The sequence below is a fragment of the Dendronephthya gigantea genome, unplaced genomic scaffold, assembly GCF_004324835.1.
Source record: "Dendronephthya gigantea isolate DGI-Jeju-01 unplaced genomic scaffold, DenGig_1.0 000013F, whole genome shotgun sequence".
In the NCBI taxonomy this organism is placed as follows: domain Eukaryota; kingdom Metazoa; phylum Cnidaria; class Anthozoa; order Malacalcyonacea; family Nephtheidae; genus Dendronephthya; species Dendronephthya gigantea.
Genome location: NW_021163023.1, coordinates 2,765,572 through 2,777,084, shown reverse-complemented (window position 1 = coordinate 2,777,084; position 11,513 = coordinate 2,765,572). Strand labels below are relative to the sequence as shown.

General features: G+C 38.2%; 2 protein-coding genes across 2 annotated transcripts; both read right to left on the bottom strand.

Moving 5' to 3' along the window:
- Nucleotides 1-267: 267 nt before the first annotated feature.
- LOC114519450 (leucine-rich repeat protein SHOC-2-like) lies at nucleotides 268-2,568 on the bottom strand. The gene is given in 4 exon segments (XM_028539577.1): nucleotides 268-597; nucleotides 672-791; nucleotides 886-1,204; nucleotides 1,207-2,568. Coding segments are annotated over 4 exon segments (2,103 nt in total). The 5' UTR covers nucleotides 2,560-2,568; the 3' UTR covers nucleotides 268-286.
- Nucleotides 2,569-2,747: 179 nt separating this feature from the next.
- LOC114519316 (centrosomal protein of 131 kDa-like) lies at nucleotides 2,748-9,581 on the bottom strand. The gene is made up of 24 exons (XM_028539434.1): nucleotides 9,393-9,581; nucleotides 8,597-9,264; nucleotides 8,243-8,389; nucleotides 7,924-8,106; nucleotides 7,455-7,549; nucleotides 7,247-7,362; nucleotides 7,075-7,138; nucleotides 6,938-6,970; nucleotides 6,632-6,766; nucleotides 6,420-6,543; nucleotides 6,070-6,302; nucleotides 5,863-5,959; nucleotides 5,690-5,779; nucleotides 5,466-5,593; nucleotides 5,044-5,191; nucleotides 4,870-4,947; nucleotides 4,722-4,796; nucleotides 4,486-4,548; nucleotides 4,222-4,307; nucleotides 4,047-4,131; nucleotides 3,581-3,735; nucleotides 3,353-3,481; nucleotides 3,223-3,283; nucleotides 2,748-3,103 (listed from the first exon to the last, which is right to left on the bottom strand). Exons 1-24 carry the CDS (start codon nucleotides 9,445-9,447, stop codon nucleotides 3,035-3,037), a joined length of 3,117 nt encoding a protein of 1,038 aa, XP_028395235.1. The 5' UTR covers nucleotides 9,448-9,581; the 3' UTR covers nucleotides 2,748-3,034.
- Nucleotides 9,582-11,513: the final 1,932 nt, after the last annotated feature.

Sequence of the window (11,513 nt, the reverse complement as noted above, 5' to 3'; positions counted from 1 at the left end):
TGTCAATAAACCAAAGCCTTTACCGTAAAATAGATGCATTTTGTAGCCCAGAATTAACTGAGGGTTTCATATTTTGTACATGCAATCGCTTTGAATTTGTCTTAGCAAAAATTTCAATCCCATGCATAGAATAGTATGACATAACTGCATTGACTGGGTTGCCTACCATTGCACATAGTTCTACCATAGGTTCTACCTCTAACACTACACAGAATGCAAAATTTTCTTTTGCGTTTACTAAATTTTAGCATTATGATGCTACACACAATATTTCAGTCTGAGTCAATCAATCAGCATCCTCAAACTGGCCTTGAATCAAGACTTCCTGGGTAGGATGCTCGTCATATAAGTTGTTGCATTGATCATACTTTTTTAATAATTTTCTACACGCCATTGATTCATACATTGCAGTCACAGAATAAGCCTGACTTGCTGGAGGATAAGCACTTAGTGTAGTGAGAAATTCATTTCTTTTTTCAAGTTCAACTTCTCCAACATGAACTCCAAAACTCAACTCAGATGTGGGTTCATTGACTTGATTTTTACCCCACGACTCGTTGATCTCTCTGTCCCAATCTTCACCATCCTCCTTTTTGTCTAAATGAAAGAAAAGATCTTGCTAAAATTATGCAACATGTCTGGTTGTGAAAAACCCAAGCCACTTTTCTCACCTATTTTTGCAAAGAAGCCTGAGAAAACACGTGTAGAATTATCTGAGGCATCCTCAAAAACATTGAAAACAACATCAGGAGTATTGTGTTCACTTTGTTTCACTTGCCTCTCATCTGGACCTATACAATGACATGTACATGTATTGAAAATTATTCATAGAATCAACAGCATATCCTGAGAACATCATTTAAATAAATAAATTTCCTTACCATCATGGAACGCCATTGAAGCCCCTTCTCATAGCGGCAAACAAAGCATTCTCATTATAGGTTGATGGAGTTGCATACAGTTCCTCCTCATAATCATCACCATTTGTACCATCCTCAGAATTAATCACCACAACTTCAGCTCTAACTTTATCTGCCCTCATCTTTCCACGCCAATTGTCCTTTAGATTGGGGTCCCGTTCCGCATACACAGACCCTTTGGAAGCCAAATGGGGTACATCCTTCAGCTTAAGACTTAGCTTATTGCTGTCTAAATCAAGCCTTCTCAATGATGAAAGCTTTGACAACCATTCAGGGACTTGCGTGTTAGCTTATTGTTAAACAAATCTAACGTGTGGAGAGCATGAAGGTTTGCACATGACTCCGGGAGATTCTCTAACATATTTGAATCAAGTCTTAGATCCTTAAGCCTTGTGAGCTTGCCAAAATCTGATGGAAGGCAGGCCAGTTCATTCTTTGACAACTGACAATATTCCAGCAAAGTAAGATTGCAGAAAGTATCAGGCAAATGTGACAGCATGTTTTGACCAAGATCAATCCAGGACAGGCAAAACAGGTTACCAAACGAATCAGGCAATTTGGCAATCTGGTTTTCATCTAGGTACAATTTTTTGACAGAGTAGAGTTGACCAAAGCTTTCTGGTAGCTCCCTAATCCAGTTGCCATTCTGGAAATGCCGACGCTCCAGTTCGCATATGGTGCTGCCAATATGCAACTCTTCCAACTGGCAAAGCTCTCCAATTGATTTTGGAAGGTGTGAAATTGCATTCCCACCCATTTCCAATTTCTTAAGAGTATTTTTTGACACCATAGGGAAAATGTTGGGAAATGGTGAACCCTGAAGTTTGTTATCATTAAGAGACAGGCAAATAATACTGGATAATTGTCCAAACCAACCTGGCAAAACTCCAAGAATATTATTGTCCAGGTACAAGCTCTCTATGACGGCTGCAGAATGGAAATTGTCAGGCAAGACTGAGATATCATTGTCGCTGAGATCAACACTCTGCAACCTTCCCAGGTCTCCAAATGAGCTTGGTAAGCTTGATAACTTGTTTCGACTGAGATTAAGAACTTCTAGTTCTTTCAATTCCCCAAAGCTTTCAGGCAATGATATCAGCTTGTTCTCACTTAGTTCCAAAACTTTGAGAGATTTCAGCATTTTGAAATTATCTGGTAAGCTGGAAAGTTCATTTTCATCCAAGTAGAGTTCTGATAAATTACTCAAACCTTCAATAATTTCAGAGGGCAGTGTGTGCAAATGATTTGCAACAAGTGATAGAAGCTTTAGATTTTTCAATCTGTTGAATGACACAGGAATTTCACATAGTTTATTTTCGTTCAACCGTAGTTCTTCCAAGCCAACCAACTCTCCAAAGCTCGAAGAAAGCTCAATTAGATTATTTCCTTCAACAGACAATTTTTTCAGGCTTTTAAAACGAGTAACAATGCTTGCGGGAACGAACTCAAAATCATTAAAGTCTAAAATCAATTCGTTAATTTTACCACGTCTTTCCTCCGAGAAAGACTGAAATATTTCATCCGGTATTTCGGTAATATCGTTCTCCAAAGAAGACAAATCTAAACAACCGTCATCTCTTTCAATACAGGCACTAATCTTTTGTAAAATGAAAGAAAATTCTTCAATGTTGTTCGCCATATTTGTAACTTTCTATAACTACACGTGGGATTCCCCTATTTTGGCAATTTTTGCCAGATATTTTTAGCGAGCGCATTTTTTACGCCAAAATGTACGGATGTCCTGGATTGGAATCACGCAAGGCATGGCACGATAAAGTAACTTTAGTTAGGATAATTCATTGTAAAATACATCTTATATCTGCATACGTTAACAGACATTATAAGCATTTTCCTTAGAGTGCAACAGAGTACCTTTGGCTATTGAAATCTATGCTCACTGTCGACTACGCCCATAGCAGGCGATTTAACTGCAAGAGATTTCGTACCAGATTTTACATCGACTGTTAACCGCGTTTAAAACTCATATTCCTGCTCCTTTTCAAGTTATATTTTGACTGACAACTTGAACAAGCGAAGCAAACCCAGCCACAGGCACAGATGTGATGATTATTCCCAATTCCTCCATCTCAATAAATGGTAGCATCCAAGTGTCTTCACGATAGCAATTTCTTCCTCTGCTCGTGGAGAAGGAACTCCAAATGATCTGATCGCTTCTCAGCAGACTACAAAAAGATATCGAAAAAAAATAGCCCAAAAAGATTTCTAAATCCTTATCAAAAGATGCCAAGATTTAGACACTAAAAAGTAAAGATGAAACTCAAATCTATTTTTCCATCATCACCTCTTTTTGCTGTCTCAGAGCGTTCAATGTCTCTTCCTTCTTTGAGATTGCTTGTTTTACCCTATATCAAGAGAAACCAGCTCAGAAGCGTGTTATCTATAGCGTAATTTATCACTTCTAGATCACGTACCGTTTATGAACCTCTTCCATCTCTTCTTCTTTAGAATTGTTTATCCTCTCAACCTCCAGTCGATGTTTTGCCCGTAGTTCGCTCATCTCAATCTTCAGCCTCTTGTTATCCTCGTCTGTCGTCACAAGTCTACACGAAAGAAACAAAATAAAGATCTCACTTCAAATTATTGTTTGACAAAAGGTAGTAAATATTAAATACTCAATATATCATCGTGACAAATCATACCGGTCGGCAAATTCTTGTCTTATGATATCAACAACTTGGCCTCTTTCCTCTTGTAATTGTTTCGTGAGTTTGTTGAGATCTTCTAATTTCCTTTCTTCATTTTTCACCGAGGTTTTCAACCTGGACACTTCCTCTTCAAGTTCGTTGCATTGTTCCTGATATAAGAATCAATTATGCATTTAATTGCGGTGTGGTATGGTATGATGATTTGTATATGATATGACATGGTATGGTATATGGTATGGTATTGTATAGATATGGTATTGTATGGTACAGTATGGTATATGGTATGAGGTGTAGTATGGTATGGTATGGAATAGCATGGTACAGTATGGTATATGGTATGAGGTGTAGTATGGTATGGTATGGAATAGCATGGTACAGTTTGGTATGGTATTATATGGTACACTATGGTATAGTATGGTATCGTATACAGCAGCTTTATTACAGCAATGACTATACATACCTTGGCAGTGGTATATTTCTCGTGCATAACTTTTTCAGATCTTTCCAATTCTTGCATTTCAGACTCATATTTGTCTCTAACCCTCCTGTAACAAATTCAAAGATATATTTAGTAAATCTTACAACAATCTCCTCGAGGCAAAGCCTCCACCAAAGACCTCATCCAAGAGACATACTTGATTCTATTCTCAGCAGCTCGTTCACATTCGTCTCTTGCATGAGAGGTTTCCTCTTCAAGTCTTCGAATAACCAACTCAATTTCCTTCGAAAGAAATTCAAATAAAATAGTAAAGTTCTTTGCAATGCGATAAAATTCCTGCCAAATCTCATTTGAATCCGATCTCAGTCGCTTGTGAGATAAATAGCTCTAGTCAAGTGTGTCTGATCCGGGAATATAGTTTCGGTTTTTCTAAGGAAAATCTAAACCTCAAGGCTCAAACCTTGTCTCTGGATTCCCGGACACTTTCTTTCAGTTCTCGTTCCTTCTGCAACAACGTGGCATCCTGAATGGTAATAAATACAAGTATGGTTAAGGTTTATAATCAATATTTCGCCTTCGCCCGTAATCTATCGTGGATGTCAGAACCTGCATGAATACCACTGCAAGAAACCTCGACACAAACCACTGCAGAATATCCAGAATGAAAAGATTACTTTATTTCATAGTTTTTTTTACCTGTTTTTTCATATAATTTTCAATCCATTGTTGCTTCTCGATTTCCAGGCGTTCTTTTAGTTCTCTCATTTCAGTCTGTGAATAAAGATAAGAGTTCTTTGAATACACTGGAAAACATTAAAATGACCGTATCTCGTTGTCTCAATACCTGATGTTTATGTTCGAGTTCATCCAGAGATTGTTTACTAGAATGTTCCACGCTGTTCATAGCTGTCTTGTGAGACTCCTGTGAAATACATCAAAAGGCAATCTTGTTGAAATCCACTCGGAAAAATCGCGATAAATGCATGTAAACTCAGTTATTACGAGTCAGTTTATCAACCTCAAGTTTTTCTTTCAAATCATCGAGTTCTTTCCTCTGTTTCTGTGCCTGAGTCGCCATTCTCTCTTTTTCTTCTTGAATCTCAGCATAAAGACGGCGTCGTTGCTGTTGAAACGCTTGTTCCTCTTCTTCCATTTGCTTTTGAAACCTGCAGCGATATTTGCATCCATTTATGTACCTTAACTTGATATCAAGAGATGTGAAGCAACGTCATAGTGAAGTGAGGGATGGTAATGTATAGTACAGGATAGGTATGGAATACTTAGGGATGGTGTGGTACAGCTAGAGATGATGTGGTACAGTTGGGCATGATAGGGTATAGTGAAGGGTGGGAAGGGATAGCGAGGGATGGGAAGGTGTAGTGAAGGATGGCAGGTATATACATTGAGATATAGTACGAGGTAAAAGGTTGTTATTCATACTTGGTTTGTGCTAGGTCCCGTTCTCTGTTACAAGCCGTCTCTTTTTCCCTCTCCAACTGTTCACGAAGTTCCTCAATCTGTTGTATATATCTTCTACCCACGCGTTCGTCGGTCTCCAACAGGTCTGCCTAAATGTACACGAACATTTAACATAATAAACTAAACTCATCTCACCATAATGTTTACATCATCCCTGGGACAAAAAATCCCCTCGACATTCTTACTTGATGAACTGACTTTAGTTTCTTGAGTTCAGCTTTGTGTTTGGCGATTAACTTTTGAATGTCAGGTTCTAGTCCTTTAACAGTCAACTCCTAAAAAAGACATCGCAATCATGCGATAATCTTTAGCAAGTCAAACAATAATGTAGTTATTATTCTATGTTGACACAACTAACTTTAATTTGCTGTGATTTATCCTTAATCCATTTCTCTCGGCGTAGTTTCTCAGCCGTTTGCATGACGTCCTTCTGTTTCTTAATCTCGGCTGCATGACTTGAAACAAAAACATGAAAACAACTATAATAAGCTATAAGGATGCCCTGAAACAAGTCTTTAAATTTGGCCGTCACACACATAACTACATTACCCCCAGAAACACCTACTTTTGTTCAAGCGAGGAGATCTTATCCACGTATTTCTTATCAGTTTCCTTCAGTTTCTTGACCAGTTCTTCACAGCGATCGCTGAGTATCTTCTTATCATCAATCAACTGATCAATGAAAGACAAATGTCGTTGTATTGTCGACTCGTACTCCTGACGCTGCAAGTCGAGTCTTTGCTTCGCATCTTTCTCCATATCTCTCGCCTGACGAAGCGTAAACTCTCGCTGCTGGTTCTGAAAACAAAAGATATACCTACTCAATCAATTTGTTCAGCTATATTTACCATTCACCATGCTATACCACGCAATAATAGCGGCAGTATACTGCACTTCACGACACACAACACTCACCAACGCTCTTTGTAAGAGTTCATTTGTTTTCTTCTTTTCTTCCAGTTCAACTTTGACGGACATCATCGCATTCGTGACATCAGACGCCGCAGCTGAGGCTGACTCTAACAACGCAATTTCCTTTCTAAAATATAAAATGATTCTACGTCACACCACAAGAAGGACAACGCACTGGTCAGGTGGTCTAACAACATAACTAAATCTATACTAACTCTGCGTCCACTCTTGGTGAAACAACAGAAGCACTGATTGAAGATGTTTCAGCGAAGGTCTTCGCATCTCTGACACGACTAACGACTGTATCTTGGTCGGTTTTTTCCACTTCGTCCAGAAATGACATGATAGTTCTAAAGAGCAAAACGAAAACAAAAACAAAAACTATAATTTATAGCAGTAAAAAAATGAAATCAATAAAAGAACTTCTGTAACGGTTGTATCTTTATTGTTTCTTCAGAAGTTAGTACAGTATACAGTAGGTTTATACAGTAGCAAGTCGATGAGAATTGAAAGATTTTTACCTCAGTTTTTCCTGGGACAAGACACTTGAATTGCTGTGGAAAAAATAAGTGGTAAATTCAAGATCGGTTAAGGAATCACTGCACACAAAAAACGGCTCCAAACGTACAATTTATCGAGAAAAAATATAGATTCTTACGTAGATTGTCGGACAGCATCTTTCGTTAGGTTGAAATCGTTTTGTTTTGAACCAGAAGCATCGACTATAAAAATATAAAAATATGTAACGAAGTTCGAAGGTGCATTTCAACAGAAGGGGAATTGCAAGTTGTTTGAAACTAACGTATCATAGAACTATTTATTTTACTCACTCCATCCGTAGCGACTCGACTTTTCTTCATTCTTAATATCAGTTGGTTCTTCCTCCAGTTGTCGTAAGGACTCAAACAAGTCATCCAGCGTCGACTTTGTTCCACTGACGACGGAACTGAATCAACAATAAACAGCATGTTTAACACAGAACCGGGCTTTAATAGCTTTCATCGCAATGGGATTTCTTTGCTGAAATAAAATACAAACTTTTTGGCAGTTTTCTCTGTTCTGCTTGTGCTAGCTTCGGACGCATTTTCGTTGACATTTTGAGATGATGCTTGGATGCTGTTTGTCCTGGACTCCTGGGAGGAAAGTAGTTAAAATATTATGTCAATCAGTGTACAATGCTGCAACTTTATGCCTGACTTTCTTCTTTAGACGGATGTGAATGAGCAGACAAGTTATGAGTGAAGATACATCAACATGCACTTATTGAACACGCAGTACTCACCCGCTCATTCACATCCTTCAAAAGAGAAAAATCAGGAGCACCCACTGAGCTATATTAAAATTCCTGGAGGACTTGCTCGTCATTTTCCTGTAACTTCGCCGCCATCTTTTTGCGAACACAATTTGGCCGAGAGCAAGTCCTCCAGGAATTTTAATATAGCTCAGTGGGAGCACCTATTACTGACCTAACACTGTACTGATATCAAGGTAACCTGGACTGTCATACCTGAAACATTTCTTCAACATTAGCATCCAAGGTGCTAGCAGTACCAGGTCTTGACAATGGATCTTTCTCCTCTCTTGCAATATGTTCAACAGTTGCTACATTGGTTTTCTTTGGATTTTTTTTCATCTTGATTGGTTTCTTGTTCCTTGCTTTTGTCACCTTTCCACTTTCCTCCAGGAATTTCTAAAACACAAAGAGTTTAAAAATTCATAAAAAACGCTTCGGCCGTCTCCACATTTTGAACGCTAATCTATTCTTATTGGGCTAAGCTCTCGACAAGAATTTCACATATAAAGCAAAAAATATTGACCACATTTACCAATTCCTGTTCAGCCAATCTTTTATTGTCTTCTTTCTTCCGTTCTCGCTTCTCGTTGAGTTCTTGGATAGCAGCTTGACGTGCTTGTCTCGCTTTCTCATCACGTCTTCGTTGCTTCTCAACACTTGAGTTTGAATCAGACTCCCACTGCACGAAGAAAGAATGTTCAGAGTTACTACAATTCAGACTGAAACCATGCACTTGAAAATCAACACAGAAATCTATACACTAACATTGTAAAAATCTAACCCAATGCTTGTCATTTTGAACTCAAAACAACAGTCAAAATGAAAGCTAGCTAGGGGAATGAAATAAAGGGATTAGTTTAGCTAATGTTTCTTCCTATTCAACTACCTTCTTCTGCCTTTCCATAATGGCTCGTCTTTCATCCAAAGCTTTCTGCACGGCAGAATAACCAGCTTCCATTCTGGTCCTATATCCTCTGTAGCATCTTTGAATTGTAAGAGCAGCATTCTCTTCAAGCAACTGCCCTTGATCCAGTTTTGATTGAAAGTTTCCTGCATTGTACTGCTTCTCATCATTCCTAGATTTCTTCTCAAAATTTGGAGAATTTGTTCTGAATTTCTGGTAACCACCATCTCTTTCAGTCTTCTTAGAATTGTGGTCGAAATGATGGGAATTTTCACTCAAGTCTAGTCTTGGAATGGTGTTGGTACCTCTGGGAGATGCTTCGTTACTCTTTTTAAAATCATCTTCAAGTGGGTCATCAGCGCCTCTCAGATTGTTCTCAATTTTCAGTGAACTATTGATGGGTCTCCTAGGACTGTTCTCTGGGCTTTTCACAGGTCGTTCAGCGTTATTTTCTTTGCGTCTTGGAGATATTCCTCCAAGAGAATTTCCCTTGGTTTCATCAGAGAGATCCAAGAAGTCATTGAGCGAGGGCTCATCACTTCTTGCATAAGCATGTGGTTTTGCCAGATCAGATTTAGAGGAAGCGTATGAAAATGATGACGCTGGACTAAATGTGACTTCATCTGGTATATTTTCCCACCATGCATCATCTAAAAAACAAACATTAAGATGAATTTCATGTCAAGATTGGGGTCTAGTGTTTAAACTACAACTTTCCTGGTAATATATGGTAGAAATAACGGCTGAGGGAGTCACATCTGTCATTGCATTCAGTTACCTTTTTCTGCCTCAAATTTTTCCACCGGTTCTGATGAGCTCAACTTGTTTTTCATTTCTTTCTTCCCTCTCTCTGAACCAAACTCTTGTTCAAGGCTAAATTTTAACCCATCATCTTGACTGGTTTTCTTGCGACTATTTTTGGTATTGTGTGACGGCCGATCATAGTCGTGTTTGTCAAAGGAGAAGTTCAAACCTAGCAGGAATTACATACATGTATTAGGGCCTTGATCTGGAACTTTAAGTGGTCTTAATCTCTGAAGATTTAGAAAGTTATGCAAATTTCATATTTTAATACAATTACTGTACAGTTTTAAGAATCATACTTTGTTGCTGTCTTGATGTGGGCTTTCTTTGCACTGTTTTTGTTCCAGTGATACTCAAACCAGAAACATCAGACCTCTAAAAATGAAACAATAAATGATAAAGCATGATTAGGTCAATTTTCTCAACTCTATTTGAACTGTTTCAAAAACAATAACACCAAAGAGATTCAGAACTAGCAGGAAGCATGAGTTCTGCCCTGGTTCCCAAGGTTTACGAGGGTTCAAAAGTTATGCCAATTGCCATTGAAGGGGGTCAACTCATAGAAATCAGAAATGAATCAAATGATTGAATATTATCTAGTATTGTGTCAATTTTTATTAGTAAAGACAGGCTGAAAGAGTTGCTATTAAAGTTTTCTTCCCCATATTCCCCGCGTACTTTAAGCAATACACTTACAAAACTAGCATTCAAGCTTTGCCGAGTAGACGCCGTACTTCTAGCAGTAGAGGGTCTTGATTGCTGCTGACTCGTTCTTTTCTCCCCATCTTTTTTAAAATTTGCACTAATTGGTCTTCTTTTTGAACTCATTTGAAAGATATATTAAAAAACAACATCTACATCTATAACAATATCGTTCTACAGTACCACTAAACGTTATTCTTATCCTTTAAAAAAGAAAAACAAGAGTTCTACAGAATTCGATACTTTCCGTCCGCCATATTGAAAACATGTTTCTATTTATAAGCGTCCCCGTTACCAAGGATTTCGTGTCACGTTTCAAATTTGCGTCAACACGAATCGAAACCCGTTACCAAGGGTTTCGTGTCACGCTTCAAATTTGCGTCAACACGAATCGAAACCCGTTACCAAGGGTTTCGTGTCACGCTTCAAATTTGCGTTAACACGAATCGACTGGGAACGCTACAAAGCACTGATGTGCACACGGCTGTGCGCTTTGGCGGGAAATTAAATATTTTAAATCCAAGATGACTTACAAAAAGAAACTATTAACTGGGATGCAATTTTTGAGAAGAAGCTATTGAAACTTCGAGGCTTTATATAAGAGATTCCAGTCCATTTCCTTCGATAGTCTATGGTTACAGTAATAACACGGTACGTAAAAAAACCATACCGACTCAATTTAAAAAAGTAAAGTAAAAAGCCAATTCCGAATAAACAAGACATTCTGTCTGAAGATGACTTTGTAATAAAGTTGATAATTTACAGTCTCAATTTGTGTCTTGTTTGAATTATATTTTGATTCTCAAGATGTCTTGTTTGTTCGGAATCAGCTTTTTACGGTACGTAAAATGTGGTAAAATGTGATATAAAAAATTAGGCAGAGCCAGTGAATGAAAAACAAAAAAACTTACATATACTATAAAACTAAAGTCGAGTGGTATGTTCGATGCGGTACGGTATACCAAGACAAAAAAACACTCCCATAGACGAAGCATCACGATGCTTTATTGGCCATGCTGGATGAACCGGTGTTCATAGCAACCCTGCAAACTCAAACCCCGTTTACACTAGAGCTAAAAGTTTCCGGATTCATCACGAAAGCGGAATGTTTTAGTACCGGATTCATGTTGCTGTTTACACACGCAGCAACGAATCCGATAGAAAATGTACTCGGTTTTAAGCCGTATCCGCAAACTTTGAATCCGTAAAAGTTTGTGGAAACTGGCTTCGTATCCAGAAACATTTAAATCCGGAAAATTTTCTTGTGTAAACGCTTTGCACGACGAATCCGAAGAAATTCAAGTGAGTGTAAACGGACAAATCCGCATACAGAGACAACTAAATTGTAGTGTAACACCTGACGAATCCGATACATGTGTGTAACAATGAATCC